This window comes from Trachypithecus francoisi, unplaced genomic scaffold (genome assembly GCF_009764315.1).
Source record: "Trachypithecus francoisi isolate TF-2019V2 unplaced genomic scaffold, Tfra_2.0 Contig01474, whole genome shotgun sequence".
NCBI classification, from domain to species: Eukaryota; Metazoa; Chordata; class Mammalia; order Primates; family Cercopithecidae; genus Trachypithecus; species Trachypithecus francoisi.
The window spans coordinates 4,734,060-4,751,192 of record NW_022681435.1 but is presented as its reverse complement, the minus strand read 5'-3'; the positions used below and the strand labels follow the sequence as shown (position 1 = coordinate 4,751,192).

Genomic DNA, 17,133 nt, shown 5'->3' with positions numbered 1-17,133 from the left:
GTGGCAAGCCCAGGGTAAATGGGAAGGAAAGATAAAGACAGCAAGGTGCTCGCCTGGTTGTCTGAAGGAAGACAGAGAAAAGACAGCACAGGGGCTTTGAAGTCTGGGTGACTTGAGTATTCTAGGAAAGGAGAAATGAATGGAGACAGGTAAAAGATGCCTGTAGAGGGGTGTTTGGAAGTGGGTGCTCCAGTATGATTTGGCGTGGTGGAACTCTCGCATTCAACACCACCCATTTCACTAGCTTATGAAGACGCTCCTCCCCTCTCCTTGCCCACTCATCTCCTTCATTCTCTCAGGAGGCTGAGGGAACAGGATTGAAACTACAATATAATCTGATGTGCCTTATTCCAAAGGCAGGGCCTCAACTCCTTCAAAGCTAATCCTAAAATCCTACTAAGCCAAACATTTCCATTCTGATGAACATCTCCATCAAAACCAAGGGCACAAGCATGCACACACATGCAATTCAGAGTGGGATCTCTGCGCAGGTCCAGAGCAAAGGCTTTCAATCAGTGTTACATTTCATCCCACCAACTTTTTTGAAATCATCTCCTCCTCTTATATCCTAGATCTAATCATTATCTCATATGTAAGATAAAGATAGTTTTTTTAAAAAGGAAAAGAGTTCTGAAATGTTACAAGATAGTTACAGAAATCTCATGAAATGAAAGGACTGGACTACCGGATGATGACGAAGGCCAGCTCCTGTTTGACTCTTATGCAATCTGGTAGCGGTGCCAAGTGAAGACTCCCTAGAACCACCACATCAGACTCTGACAGCACCCCTGGCAGTGTATTTATACTGTAGATTATTAAAGTATTGCTCCTTAAAAACTACCCAGTATTTACAATGAACACTGTACAATGCTAGCAGGAAAGCCTAAGACTAAGATGATTAAATAAGCAACATGCCACTAAAGCCAAATATATTCTGTAACTACTTTTTATATCAAGACATACTGTAGTGAGACCAAATACAATAAAAACATCTTTTTGCAGTTTGTGAATATTGTGATCCAGCCATGTTCACAGGCCATTTGGATAATCACAAAGGAAAACATGTCAGTTTCATGAGTAGCTCAAACAAGTAGTACAAATAAATGAGATTACAGAACAGTTCTTAGCACATTTAATAGAACAAACTTCTCAAGGATGTAGTGTATACTAATTACAAAACAATTCCTACGTACTCTCTATAAAGGATCACTATGCATGACTATTTTGTTCTATTGGCTTAAGTTAAAGCAGTAAGATGACTTTCTTTAAAAATGTCATGTATCTGAACCCATTAATCAATCTCAGTATTAGGACTACAAATGACACAAGCTGGTATTATGTTCCTCATGATGAAATACAAAAAGAATACAGACCTATGACATATTATTTTGTTGTTTTTTGGTTTTGAGACAGGGTCTTGCTCTATCGCCCAGGCTAGAGTGCAGTGGCATGATCATGGTTCACTGCACCCTGGAACTCCTGGGCTCAAGTAATCCTGCCGCCTCCCAATGTGCTGGGATTATAGGCATGAGCCACCATGCCCAGCTGACACAGGCTTATCTAAAAAATTCAAATCTAATCAAAATTCCAGAAATATGAGATAAAGAGGAACAAGTTAAACGGTGTCAAAAAGTAGCAAAGTCTGGCTGGGTACAGTGGCTCATGCCTGTAATCCCAGCACTTTGGGAGGCCAAAGCGGGTGAACTGCCTGAGGCCAGGAGTTCAAGACCAGCCTGGCCAACATGGTGAAATCCCATCTTTACTAAAAATATTAAAAAATTAGCCGAACGTGGTGGTGCACATCTGTAATCCCAGCTACTTGGGAGGCTGAGGCACGAGAATTGCTTGAACCCAGGAGGCAGAGGTTGCAGTGAGCTGAGATCATGCCACTGCATTTCAGCCTGGACGATAAAGTGAGACACTTTCTCAAAAAAAAAAAGTAGCAAATTCCATGTTGGTTCCTAGTGTCAACAAGTTAGAAAAAAAAAGTAGCAATTACCCAAATCTAGTAAAGTGAGGGACAACCTATATATAGGATAAACAGTCCAATTTTTCTAACAAATCAACCGTACATTAAAAAATAAAATGGAAGGAGGACTACGTAAAAAAAAGAATGACACAACAATCAAATGTGATATGTGGACTTTTTGGATCCTGACCATAACAAACCAACTTTAAGACAATCAGGAAATGTCAATACAGCCTAATATTATATTTAATACAGTATTAGATAATATTGAAAAATAATTTTGCTAATGTTATTAGGTCTAGTCATAAGTATTTTTTAAGTTTCTTATCAGTTGGAGACATATACTATTTAAAAGAGAAAGGATATACATATGTGACTCAGATTTTTCAGCGATTTTGAGTTACAGACCTTCTACTGGAAGTAAAAGGATGTGGTTCCTCTTCCCACTACCAAACTCAAGGAAGAATCATGTAAGTTACACAAATGCTACCGGCAGTGTTCAGCATTTCCACTGTCTTTCTCTGCAACTTTCTTCCTTAGCTGGTACAGGGATAGAGGTAAATTCAGATGCCTTTAACCTTGGTTTACTATATTTCTCTTTCCTAAGCTATAAACATGAATGTGGTAGGTAACTTACCACATTCATGCACACCAGTCTGGAGGAGTGCATGTGAAGGCAATGACTAGGAAAACTAAAGACTGAAGGATTTGGAAAGGTCCATTTTACAGATAAAGAATTGAGGCACAGAGACACCAAATGATTTTTAAGGTCACATCACTAATTACTGATAGAGCCAAGCCAAGAGCCCACATCTTGGAAGCTTGCCAGTCCAGTGCCCTCTCTTGCACTCACCCGGAGCAGCTTTCATTCTTTACTGACCTTCCCGTGCTCCTTCCTCACGTGGGATATGTACACATCTCTCTGCATGAACAGGCGGTCACACTCCCAACACGTCCACCCAGGACTGGCCACTTTCTTGGTTTCCACGGATTTTTTCACAGGAGATGGAGATTTCTTTTCCAATTTCTCTTTCCCATTCATGGATTTGGTGTCCTCTTTGTTCTGATTTGCTGAATTTTGAGTTGTAGGCTTAATGCTCAAAGGCAAGTTTATACCCAAGTTTGGAGGCCCTTCAATACTTTTCAATGTTCCATGCATAGACTACATTATAAAAAGAAAAGAAATATCTATCACAAATCACAACACTAAAAGAAAGCACAAGTATGCTACCTTAACATGTAGTATACATTTCAATACCATTTTATATTCATTCAGAAGTATTTCTTAATATATAAAGAAAAAAACCTAAGCTAAATATACATTTCAAAAGAGATAAAAGTCTGTTACAAGTTACGTATTTCTCTTTCCAAATGCTTTTTAAAGGCCTATATATTTATACCATTTTAAAATTCTTTAAAGAAAGACCTCTGTATTGAACACAAATTAATCCTGGTACTTTATCCTCCTGTAACATCCCAGAGTGAGGCCTCTCTACAACCAACCATTTCGGAACAACCCTCTCCTTTCTCATCAGCCTGGAAATGTTTAAATAGGCTAATACATTATTAGAAATTCAACTAGAACAAACTGACTTGAGCAAACATCTAAGGTCAACACGTTAGTAAATAGCAAGCCTTTTTCTTTTCACGCCTTTCACATTCTTGGAATACTTGTAACAATCTGGGTTTTTGCTGGATTTTGTCAGTAATTTTCATCTCCTTACACCTATCCCGACCCATCCTTTCTTACTGATGGCAGCCAGGCTTGAGAACTACACACATTAGATACTCACGTCTTTTTAAACTGCTTAGCTATCTATTTTCATCAACATAATAGCCACAACAGCCATGTTCAACTTAAACTCACTGGATTTCAAATTTGAAAAGGGTAAAATTAGTGCAATTTGATTCTAAAGACCGGCTCACTTTGGTTTTTGTTTTGTATTCTAAAAGCATGGAATAAAAACAGAGGGATGGGGTGTATGCAGTGGCTCACACCTGTAATTCCAACACTTTGGGAGGCCAAGGCAGGAGGATCACTTGAGACCTGGAGTTTGAGACCGGTCTGGGCAACATAGAGAGACCCCATCTCTACAAAAAGATTAAGAAATAGCCGGGCATGGTGGTGCATGCCTGAAGTTCCAGTTACTCAGAAGGCTGAGGTAAAGGACTGCTTGAGCCCAGGAGTTCAAGGTTACAGTGAGCTATAATCACGCCACTGCACTCTAGCCTGGGCAACACAGCAAGACCCTGTCTCAAAACCTAAAAACAAAAACAAAAAAAGAGGGTGGAGGAGAGCAAAAAATAAAATCTTTGCCTCTGTATACAATATACAATTTATCTTTGAATAGGGTCGTCTCTTCTTACTAGCAGTCAGGCTTGCAGTCAAACCATGAATTCCTGAACCTACAGAAAGACAACATGAAAAATCTTTCCTAAGAGGCTTTCCACACATCCGAGTTTCCCTGGGTCACAGAAACTGACGCTGAAAGACCTCAGCTCCACATTCCTTCCTGGATGTTTAAGCCAGCCATTCCTACAGGACACTCTCCATCACACTTTTTCAAGGTAAGGTTCTTCTCTAAACAGTGCCAAGAACTAGCTAACCTTCTTCAATACCATTTTCCCCCAGAGGGAAACAGGGGTTCTATCATCTTCTCATTGGCTGAAGTCTCAAGGTCTACCCAAACAGGCAACAGTGCATAAACGAGGGGCTGAGGCGGGCCGGGCGCAGTGGCTCACGCCTGTAATTCCAGTACTTTGGGAGGCTGAGGCGGGTGGATCACGAGGTTAGGAGATCCAGACCATCCTGGCTAACACGGTGAAATCCCGTCTCTCCTAAAAATACAAAAAATTAACAGGGCGTGGTGGCGGGCGCCTGTAGTCCCCGCTACTTGGGAGGCTGTGGCAGGAGAATGGCGTGAACCCGGGAGGCGGGGCTTGCAGTGAGCCGAGATCGCGCCACTGCACTCCAGCCTGGGCGACAGAGTGAGACTCCGTCTCCAAAAAAAACAAAAACAAAAACAAAGAGGCGCCGGGCTGAGGTGGACGGATGTCTAACCATGTTCTTTGCAAAGAGAAAATCTGAAGCAAGACATGATTTCTTGATAGCCAAAAACTATGCCTTGCTTCACGCCCGCCATGCAGGGTAGACGGTTTCTGTGTTTGATTGCTCTTTTTCAAAAAAGAAGCAAAGTTTTTCCATTTTTGACATTTAAAACCTAAAGAAAACAAAACCTAAATCCCTCTAGCAACTTTTTGTAAGTTTCTAGGCAAATGCATTTTTACTAGCTGATAAGCTGAAGAAAGGATAAAGTATTAAAGTATTCTTCTGTAAGATAACCTTAAAGTGCTATAGAAATTACAGAAAAGAAGCAACAAGTTACATTGTAAGTAAAATTAAGACTGTTAAGGCCAGGTGTAGTGGCTCAGGCCTGTATATCCCAGTACTTCAGAAGGCCAAGGCAGGAAGATCACTTGAGCCCAGGAGTTTGAGACCAGCCTGGGCAACATAGTGAAACCCTGTCTCTACAAAAAATACAAAAACTGACCAGGCGTGGTGGCACATGCCTGTAGTCCCAGCCATTTGGGAGGCTGAGGATGGAGGATCACCTGAGCCCAGGATGTGGAGGCTGCCTTGAGCCCTGATCATGCCACTGCACTCCAACCTGGGCAACAGAGTGAGACCTTACCTAAAAACAAAACAAAACAAAAAGACTCTGAAAAGCAAATACCTGGGAATGGTGGCTCGCACCTATAATTTCGATGCTCTGGAAGGTCAGGTGGGAAAACCTCTTGAGACCAGACGGTTAGCCTGGGCAACATGGCAAGACCTGCCTCATTCATTCATTCATTCATTCATTCATATTGTCATTTTTAAATAAACAACTTATTTTCAAATGGATTTTTCCTTAGCTCCTATAACAATAATTAATTTGAACAAATGTTTGTAACTTGAAAGTTTACTTTAAATACGAATGTTGGCCGGGCGCGGTGGCTCAAGCCTGTAATCCCAGCACTTTGGGAGGCCGAGACGGGCGGATCACGAGGTCAGGAGATCGAGACCATCCTGGCTAACACGGTGAAACCCCGTCTCTACTAAAAAATACAAAAAACTAGCCGGGTGAGGTGGCGGGCGCCTGTAGTCCCAGCTACTTGGGAGGCTGAGGCAGGAGAATGGCGTGAACCCGGGAGGCGGAGCTTGCAGTGAGCTGAGATCCGGCCACTGTACTCCAGCCTGGGCGACAGAGCGAGACTCCGTCTCAAAAAAAAAAAAAAAACTAAATACGAATGTCAACATGGAGGTCCTACAAAGTAAATAAGTTTATATTTTGGTAGGAGAAGAAAATGACACAAATCGGATTAACTGGGCAAACAAGGTCCCATCTTTAAGTGAATATGTATGTGGAGAAAACTTGTGCCTGTTCCACTTCCTCTTCCTTCCTCATGAAAAACTGCACAGAACAGGCACAGGGAATGTAAATAAATAAAAAGAGCTAAATAGATCATCTTAAAAATTAAAAAAAACAAACACCAATATGTCTTTAAAACTATGCTTACCCATCCCCAAACATATAAATGCAGGATATTTCTAAATGCATAGAACATACATGAAATGAGAACATAAGTGATTATTCCCACTGTTTTCATATCATGTGTCTTGCATAGGTTCAGATGAATAAAAACAATTATTTCCTCCTTGTGGCCACAGGATTTTACCACTCCTCTTCAGTTTCTATTTCTTGGAACCTTGTATTCCTCCAAATTCACTATTAACACAAGGAAGACCCTAACCACAAAGCTGATGACCCGACTTCCAGATGCAAAGATGAGTTCCAGAAAGCAAATGCCTTAAAAGCCTCTTAAGAAGCAACTGCTCTTTTCTTTTTTTGTTGTGGGCACACATTTAGTATGTTAAAATATTTTGGTCTAATCCCAACATCCCTAAATTTTTTAAAGCAATTTTAAATTCTTCCTGATGTTTCATTAAATAGATATTTACTATCAAAATAATTATGTGATTTTAGCTAAAATAGTTAAAGTATCTTAAGAGAATTTTACTGTACTTCAAGTGAGAATGATGAAAGGCATCTCCCATGCATTTTATTCACCTGAGTAATGCCATCACCACCACTATCTTCACCTTGCCTAGAAGGAGACAATCTCCAAGATGTTCATTTGCATTAAGCAATTACTCTACATGAACTCACATATGTTCAATACAGGAAATGTCAAGGATTCATAATCCAGGCATTTAGCCGACATGAGACCAGAATAATTCAGGGACTTTACTTGCTCTTCAAACTGAACTTTTTTGTATAATTTTTTGTTTTTTTTTTGAGACGGAGTCTTGTTCTGTCACCCAGACTGGAGTACAGTGGCACAATCTCGGCTCACTGTGATCTCTGCCTCCTGAATTCAAGTGATTCTCTTGCCTCGGCCTCCCAAGTAGCAAGGATTACAGGCATGTACCACCACACCCAGCTGATTTTTGTATTTCTAGTAGAGATGGGGTTTCACCATGTTGGCCTCAAGTGATCCACCTACCTTGGCCTCCCAAAGTGCTGGTATTACAGGTGTGACCCACTGTGTCCAGCCTGTATAATATATTTTTAAAAGAGCAAAACTAAAAGAAAGAGATTGAGTTCCGGATAATATGGGGTCTCTTGTTTCTCTGTTTAAAAAGTAAGTCATTTTAATCTCTGAAAGCCAATGGATATTATCTTCTAATCACACAAGGAAAAAAAAATGCTTAACATGTTACAGTGGACAGTTAAGCAGCTAGAACTAAGCACTGGACTTAGTAAGCTTAAAAGGCTATAAATAGATTTCTGTGCCCCTTTTGGGGGTTGGAGAGTAAAATAGACCACACTGGATATTTATTCATTTCATTAACTGAACACCACTAGGTGCCAGGTACCATACTATATCCTAGATATTTAACAGTCCATTTACAATGCAATCTTTACAGAAAAGAAAAAAAAAAAAAAAGAAACTAAAAGGTTTAGGGGCATTAATTACAATGCAAACCTAACCGCTTAAATAATTTCAAGGGAAAAAACCTTCATTTTTCTAAATATACCAATATTTGTATGAATTAGCATAATTCATCAGAGCTCTTGTCTGTTTCTAAGTATTATACAATACTGAATTCTCAAGAAAAGGAAAACTTCGGCGTGGTGTGGTGGCTCATGCCTGTAATCCCAGCACTTTGGGATGCCAAGGCGGGCAGATCACCTGAGGTCAGGAGTTCAAGATCAGCCTGGCCAACACGGTGAAACTAAAAATACAAAAATTGCAAAAATTAGCTGGGTGTGGTGGTGCACACCTGTAATCCCAGCTACTCGGGAGGCTGAGGCAGGAGAATCACTTGAACCTGGGAGGCGGAGGTTGCAGTGAGCCAAGATCGTGCCACTGCATTCTAGCCTGGGAGACAGAGGGAGACTCTCTCTCTCTCAAAAAAAAAAAAAAAAGGAAAGGAAAACTTCACAGTCATCATTTTCACATATTAAAAGAAAAAGAAAAAGAAAAAAAAAAAAAAAAAAACCCTAGTACTTTTTTACTCTTAACATCAGGGCAGGCATTGGTTCCTTTTCACGAATCTTTTCGTAGGCAGATCAGGACTCCTGAATGAAAAGCACCCCAAAGTCAAGTGAATACACGATGACAGCACGTAAGTTGCTCACTGACAACGACCAGCATCCATCCCTTCCCTCGACAGTGAGGCGTGCTTTAGAGTCACCTGCAGCTCAGCCTTGATTTATGACCAGTGAATGGATCTGTAATTCATTTAAAGGAGAGGTTAGATGCACACACACCTTGATATGGTCCATCATAAGTTGCTTCTGTGCATATAAAAGAGAACAGTCTGGACACTTGAAAACAGACACCTTCTGGTTTTCAATGTGTTGGTCAAAGTGGCGATACAGCAAGGTTTGCAGGGTGAACACAGTGTCGCACATGGAACACTTATATATTATTCTAAAATAGAAGAGTGCAGCGAGATCATGTCAGTCAGCCTGTTTTAAGTCAAAGGAGCTGCTATTTTATAGCTAAAGAACTCGGGAGGCAGAGGCACACTGAGAACACACAAACACAATAAATAGAACAACAATTAGCTTTGAAACAAACTTTTGAAGAGAACTGGCATCACTCAATCACAGATCAGCCTTAACATTCTGAGTAAAGATGGATTTGGCTACATTTACTTAGAAATCGAAATTAATGACCATTTTACTACTCACAGATCTATAACTGGCACATGTTTGCACAGAGTCTTCATGTTACTTTAACACAGAGCAAACGCATCCTTTTTTTTTTTTAAAGATTTTTTTTTTAAGATCAGACCAGGCAATGATGATACCCTAACTTGGAAAAGAATGGTAATCTGATTAATAAACTAAATAGGACTACTCAACTCCAAAGTTTCCGTTTAGAGTCAGTAGCAATTTTACACTTGAATGTCAATATTTCTATACCTGTTCTTAACACAGGAAGCCCTACGCTAGTAAACAAATATACACTACAATCAAGAAACAGAAAATAAAATCGATACCACTGTTATTTCAACAATGCTTGAATGTTTCTTATGCTTTGAATGATTTAAAATATTCACTTGTCTCCTACAAACTATTTCCATGACTAATATGTTACTAACAAGCAGCCTGCTCAAATGAATTCAGCAGACCTGAACCTTCTGAACATAATATCCTTCCTGCCTATCCACACTCTCTACTGAAATGAGGGCACGAGACGTCTGGAGAGGGTAAAGGACTGCGTCTACCCTGCCGCCGGCCTCTGCCTCCAATGGATGTGATCGGTCATTTGTGAACAGTTCTGATGGCAGCAGGTCACCATTTTTTAGTCACTGCTCTGGGTCACCCTGGCGCATAAGGGAGGGCCTATGGGCATCTGTATTTTCTCTGGAGAACTGTGAGAATGGGCACAAAGAATTCTAAAGAGCCGCTTAGGAAAAGGTCAGAGAAAAGCCGACTGGATGTGAGGGTCAGAAAGGAGGAGAGAGAAGTTGAGGTTTTACCTGGTATTCCTAGGGCCAAGCTGAAGAAAGGAACACCTCCTAAACCACGTGCCTTCCCTCTCTCAGGGCCCACGCAGCTTCAAACCTCACTGTGCGACTCTCTGTCCAAAATCACAGATTTAACTGTTTTTCTCTTTTTTTTAATTCTACTTTAAGTTCTAGGGTACATGTGCACAACATGCAGGTTTGTTACGTATGTATACATGTGCTATGTTGGTGTGCTGCACCCATTAACTTGTCATTTACATTAGGTATATCTCCTAATGCTATCCCTCCCCACTATCCCCTCCCCACAATAGGACCCGGTGTGTGATGCTTCCCCTTCCTGTGACTTTTTTCTCTTTTTCCCCCATAAGATTTATAAGTTTAACTGGATTGGCCTGTTTTTTAAAGGTCTTGAGATGTTACTTTACTGCAGAGCACAAGTACCCTTGGGGGCGGGGGTGCTGAGGAGCAGGCAAGGTTTTCAGGATCGTACACTGCAGCACAATGTTGTACACTAATCATGTGTCATCATTCAACTGTAGCAGGTGTGACAAAGACGTTCACTTTCTCCCTGTTTGAAACTGCTTAGTGTTGTGAACAGCCCAAATGCCCAAGAGTATAAATGGTTAAACAGAAAACTAGGCCGGCATGGTGGCTCATGCTTGTAATCCCAGCACTCTGGGAAGCTGAGGCAGGTGGATTGCCTGAGCTCAGGAGTTCGAGACTAGCTTGGGCAACAGGGCGAAACCCTATCTCTACTAAAAATACAAGCAATTAGCCAGGCGTGGGAGCACACACCTGTAAGTCCCAGCTACTTGGGTGGCTGAGGCACAAGAATTGCTTGGGCCCAGGAGGTGGAGGTTGCAGTGAACTGAGATCACGCCACTGTACTCCAGCCTGGGCAACAGAGCAAGACTATGTCTCAAAAAAAAAAAAAAAAAAGAAAAGAAAAAAGAAAAAAAGAAAGAAAGAAAACTATATGAAGGTTTTTAAAAATTATGTCACAGAGCTATACCAATGGCATGGAAAGATTTTCACGCAAATTAAAACAGAAGATAAGAAGACAATGTATGATATGATCACATTTTTTAAAGGGCATAGAAAAGAAAAAGAAGGCATAGGATTGTCGTCATGTCTGCTGGATAATAGTATATGTATTTTTATTGCTTTGTTTGTCTCTATTTCCTGTTTTTTCTGTAGTTGGCATAGGAAAATTTTTTTTTAAAGGATAGACTTGGCCGGGCCCGGTGGCTCACGCCTGTAATCCCAGAACTTTGGGAGGCCAAGGCAGGAGGATCACCAGGTCAGGAGATCGAGACCAACCTGGCCAACATCGTCAAACCCCGTCTCTACGAAAATATTAAAAAAAAATCAGCCAGGCGTGGTGGCGTGCACCTGTAGTACCAGCTACTCGGGAGGCTGAGGCAGGGGAATCGCTTGAACCCAGAAGGCAGAGGTTATAGTGAGCTGCGACCACACTACTATACTCCAGCCTGGCAACGGAGTGAGACTCCATCTCAAAAAAAAAAAAAAAAAAAAAAAGATAGCTTTAAGAAAAGAACTCAGATTTACTAGCTAGGCTAAGAAACTGCTCAGAACTCAGTTGGACGCAGTGGCTTACACCTATAATCCCAGCACTTTGGGAGGCCGAGGCAGGCGGATCACGAGGTCAGGAGATCAAGACCATCCTGGCTAACATGGTGAAACCCCGTCTCTACTAAAAATACAAAAAAATTAGCCAGGCATGGTGGTGGGTGCCTATAGTCCCAGCTACTTGGTAGGCAGAGGTAGGAGAATGGCGTGAACCCGGAAGGCGGAGCTTGCAGTGAGCCAAGATCACGCCACTGCACTCCAGCCTGGGCGACAGAGCAAGACTCCACCTCAAAAACTCAATTTTCACATTTTGAGAAATCATTATTTCACAAGCAACGCCACAACTCATTTTATTCATGCTAACTTTCCTTTGGGGAGGGATTCTGTTGTTTGGATGTGCTGTCTTAATAAGAGAAAGTATAAAACAGGAGACCATCTATTTACGTAGGCATCATTCTGAGGACGCTGAGGAGCCGGTTGTTGGTGTAATATTAGAATCCCTCCCAACAAAATACGAACAGATCTAAAAGGGAAAACGGTGACTTTATAATGGAGAAACCAGGCAGACACTGCCTTGCCTTAATGATGAAGGGCAGCATCACCACTACCTTGTAGGATAGGTGGACGTTGCTCTTGCCCCCAGAGTGATCCTTTGAGAAAAGCATGGCATCACGGGCCAGGCACTGCCGCCAAGAGCACATGCCCAAGTCCAGCAATGAGACCGCAGTGACAGACCAAGTGAGGGTCAGCCACAGGAGAGGCGTGGGTCCCCTTTTAGACGGCCAGACACATGAGAGCAGGGGACACTGAGCTACTGCTTCAGACGGAAGGACACTGATAAGGCAGCACAAGTAAATCCAAAATGTACACCCAGATAAGATCTCGGACCAGAGAGGAGAAAGACACGCCTAACAACTGGGAGGAATCTGGATGAAGTCAATGAACGGGACTGTATTATAATCAACAGACTTCCTGACTGGGGGCGCTGCATGGAGGTTATTTACACAAGTTCCTTTTGTGGAAGGGACCAGAACACACCAAAGTATTTACATCATGGTTCCCCTTTCCTCCTAAATACAAAGCAGGGAGGGAGACAGACCAATGATTGCAACCCTAACAACTGAGGAATCTGGGGGAAAAAGATGCACGCATTCTCTCCATGTTCTTCCAGCTTTTTTTGTAGGATAAAATCCATTAAAAAACTGCAGTTGATTTTTTTTTTGAAGTCCAAATACGACAAACCTCACAGACATGTCTTTTAGGAGCAGAATCTGAGGATGGAGCAAACTCTCCAACGAAAATGGAAAATCCCCAGGGAGACCAGCTGCCAGGCAGAGAGGAGGGGCGGTATTCAAGATAGAGAGACCAGTCTGCACAGAGGCAGGGGTCTCCTGGGCATGGTTTGCTGGGAAACAGTGAGAATCCCAGTGTGGCTGGGCTCCCAGGGGTGTGGGAGTGGCCACAGAGGGTGCTTTAGAGTTGTGCAGGGCTTTGAAGGTCAAACCTGGAAGTCTGGACCTAATCCTAAATGCAAGACTGGGTGAGTAACAGGGTGACTACATCACAACGAAGGCAGCAGGGGAGGGAGAAGAGGGAAGAGAGAGAGAGAGGAGGAGAGGGGAAAGGGAAAAGGAAGGAGAAAGAGAAAAGAATAAAAAGCTAAAACCAAATACCCATACTCAGTCAGGTCAAATTTACAGCAACAAACTCTCCAAAACACTTCAAACAGGCGTCACAACAAATAAATAAAAGACTCCAAGCTTTGAAATTGCGGCCATAAGCCTCCTACATTACCATCAATTGAATCCAGCTAGGGGCAAAGCACCATCCTCCAAGTCATACACCTAATCCCCACGGCCCCGGTTAGGTAGATGACACCGCTGCCATTTCACAGATGGGACACCAGTACTTAGTGAGACTAATCTGCTTGGTGTTAAACAGATTTCAGGGTCAACGTTCAAACTCAGCTTCCTCTGACTCCATACTCCTCTCTCATGCCTCTATTCTAATTTTGCATGTTTTACTTCTTAGGAACATGTTCAAAAACTCTGTCTCTTATACAATTCTTATTTTGAAGTTCTCATTTCTCCACTTACATACATTTAGAAATTGCCAATAAATGGAAGGCATAGCAAAAGAAACTGCTGTTAATCAGCAGTCAAGGAAAGAATAGAAGCAGATACAAAACTTTATTACCATAAGATACAGGCCAGGCACGGTGGCTCACACCTATAATCCCAGCACTTTGGGAGGCTGAGGCAGGTGGATCACAAGCTCAGGAGATCGAGACCATCCTGGCCAACATGGCGAAACCTCATCTCTACTAAAAATACAAAAATTAGCTGGACGTGGTGGCACGTGCCTGTAATCCTAGCTACCCAGGAGGCTAAGGCAGGAGAATTGCTTGAACCAGGGAGTCGGAGGTTGCAGCGAGCCAAGATTGCGCCACCGCACCACAGCCTGGCAACAGAGCGAGACTCTATCTCAAAAAAAGAGATACAGTAATAGACATTCAAAATGATCCCAAATTATCCAGAAAAGATTAAGGGGTACTTGAAGTCTCCCTTTAAACAGCAGGGTACTATGCCTGCCCACACACTGGAAAACAAGAAACAAAGCGCTTACAACAGTACGCAGCACACAGTAAACACAGTAAATCAAAGAAAAATCGCGTGCCATGCTTTTTGAACTGGGATGCTGGGACTATGGGACTTCACGGGTATATTTTCACACATCCATATGTCCTCTAAGAAAAACAGGTGAGAAGTTATTTTAACACTGATCATTTAAAAAATTAATGTAAATCATTTGCATAAATTTACGTCATTTGTATAACTACCTGTTAAACAAATACTGCTGGGGGATTTCAGTGCCTGAGCTGGGACTACTTAGTCATTTTGGACTAACGTAAACAGGATAGAGATGGATTTAATGCCAAAAGAAACCTTTGGGTCAAATGTAGGCCAAACAGCCACAGGATGAAAGCTTTTACCTTAGCTTTAATTGGAAAAGGGGGTGAGGGAGGGTTCTCTCGGGCACACTGCAGTACAGGCCTACTAGGCCCAACAGAGCTGGTAGCAGCAGCCCCCATTGCCACAGCCAGGCTGCGGGTGAGGGCTCCAGGCAGCCAGACTAGCTCTCACACTGAATTCATGCGACTAACTTATCTTTCACTGGCTTTGGAGTTTTGTTAACCACTTCTATAAATTTGTTTCACTTTTATAATTTAAAATACAGTACCTATTTTAAGGAAGGAAGGAAGGAAGGAAGGAGGGAGGGAGGGAGGGAGGGAGGAAAAGAGGGAGGGAGGGGCCGGGCACGGTGGCTCACGCCTGTAATCCCACTATTTTGGGAGGCCGAGACAGGCGGATCACGAGGTCAGGAGTTCGAGACCATCCTGGCTAACACGGTGAAACCCCGTCTCTACTAAAAATACACAAAATTAGCCGGGAGTGGTGGCGGGCGCCTGTAGTCCCAGCTACTCAGGAGGCTGAGGCAGGAGAATGGCGTGAACCCGGGAGGCGGATCTTGCAGTGAGCTGAGATCGTGCCACTGCACTCCAGCCTGGGCGACAGAGAGAGACTCCGAGAAGGAAGGAAGGAGGGAGGGAGGGAGGGAGGGAAAGAAGGAGGGAAGGAAGGAAAGAAGGAAAGAAAGAAACAGGAGAGGAGGGGAGGGGAGGGAAAAGAAAAGAGAAGGAAAGGAAAGGGAAAGAGAAGGAAAGGAAAGGAAGAAAATAAATACTGGGGCGGGGTGCAGTGGCTTGCACCTGCAATCCCAGCACTTTGGGAGGACTGCTTGAGCCCAGGAGTTCAAGACAAGCCTGGGCAACATGGCAAGATCCCGTCTTTACAGGAAACTTAAAGCCAGGCGTGGTGGTGCGCGTGCACACCTGTGGTCCCAACTACTAGAAAGGCTGAGGCAGGAGGATCACCTGAGCCCAGAAGGTCGAGGCTGCAGTGAGGCATGATCGCACTCCAGCCTGGATTAGAAAGAGACTTCATCTCAAAAAAAAAAAAAGAGAGAGAGAGAGAGAAAAGAAAACACTGGAATAATTGCTTTCTATACAATAGCCAAATTTGAGGAATACGGTTTTAGCCTATTTTAATCATTTGCTTCCTTACATTCTGAGTAACAACTACTGTTCCAGATGTCACACACATTTCTGACAACCAAATTTTATTTATTTTAATAAAGAACCAAATAAAAACTACATTCACTCCAGGGGAAAGGCTGCATTAGTACCCAGAAGTCTAACTGTCCTGAAAACTGAAGACAGAAAAATGTACTAATCTCCATCTTCAGGGTCAAGACATCAAGCCATGTGTGGATTCCTGAATTTGTGATGTGCTTCATTTTGGGATCACCCCACAAAGATCAGAATGAAGGTCCTATTAAAATAAAATTTAACTTCAACACAGTATTTTTTATATATATAAAAGAGTTACTTCTATAGTATTCAATCACATTTCCCCAAAACTAAATGTTTCAACAAAAGACAGGGGTGTGTGTGTGTGTGTGTGGTGTGTGTGTGTGTGTGGGTGTGTGTGTGTGTGTGTGTGCATGTGTAAAATATGGTATATCTGCATATCTTCCCCCTAATACTTTCTTAATTAAGGAGTTATGGGCAAAAATACACCAACAGATTTGGACGGCAAATCTAGCTTCTTGTAATGATCAAACTCTATGTTGCCATAACTAATCCAGGAATAAAATAAGCATAACCAGGAGCATTAATCCAGTGCTGTGTGCACAAGGAGGGAGTGAAGACACAAAGGAACGAACGAATGCTGACAGAGCCCTCCGTGCTCCAGACACAGGGACTATCGTGCTATACATTTTAAATACGTCATCTCTCTCACTGAAGCAGGACCCTCACTTCACGGGGGAGAAGATGGCGGCTGAGACAGTGCAGGCCCCAGGTCACCCAGCCAGTGGGTGGTAGGATTCCGACTGGCTCCAGTGCCTACACTCCCTCCTCTTTGCTAAGCTGCCCCTACTGCAGGCAGCTAGCCCCTGTTTGCCAAAGAACCACTTCATTTTTAAAGACTCCACAAAGCAAAAATCAATCAAATTAAGAGCAAGATTAAGGCAACAAAAAATTTACTAATCAGGGACTTATACTGGCTATGAAGTTAAATTCAGTAACCAGTGTCTTAAGTTGCCTTCATCTTAAAAATGTTACTTTTTAAGCAAAAGTGTACCCTACAAAAAAGGAACTATGGAAAAATTTAAAGATGACAGGGTTTCTAAAAAATAGTTTTCCTAGGAGTTGTTAAATATCATCTTCAGAGGCTGGGCACGGTGTCTCACGCCTGTAATCCTAGCACTTTGGGAGGCTGAGGCGGGGGGATCACGAGATCAGGATATCAAGACCATCCTGGCTAACACGATGAAACCCCGTCTCTACTAACTATACAAAAAATTAGCTGGGTGTGGTGGCATGCACCTGCAGTCCCAGCTACTCAGAAGGCTGAGGCAGGAGAATCGCTTGAACCCAGGAGACGGAGGTTGCAGTGAGCCGAGATCACACCACTGCACTCCAGCC

The 17,133-nt window shown here is 42.6% G+C and overlaps 1 protein-coding gene across 23 annotated transcripts in view; it reads right to left on the bottom strand.

Annotated features, from left to right (window-relative positions):
* Nucleotides 1-17,133, bottom strand: part of ZNF532 (zinc finger protein 532) — a 129,365-nt gene that overhangs the window by 31,331 nt on the left and 80,901 nt on the right. For 18 of the 23 annotated variants that reach the window (XM_033238757.1, XM_033238761.1, XM_033238770.1 and 15 more), the window contains 2 exons: nucleotides 8,788-8,950; nucleotides 2,850-3,131 (listed from right to left, as the gene is read on the bottom strand). In XM_033238757.1, the coding sequence (XP_033094648.1) occupies nucleotides 2,850-3,131; nucleotides 8,788-8,950 (445 nt within the window). The remainder of the gene's footprint in view (nucleotides 1-2,849; nucleotides 3,132-8,787; nucleotides 8,951-17,133) is intronic. The other 5 variants (XM_033238803.1, XM_033238801.1, XM_033238802.1 and 2 more) reach the window with 1 other exon arrangement.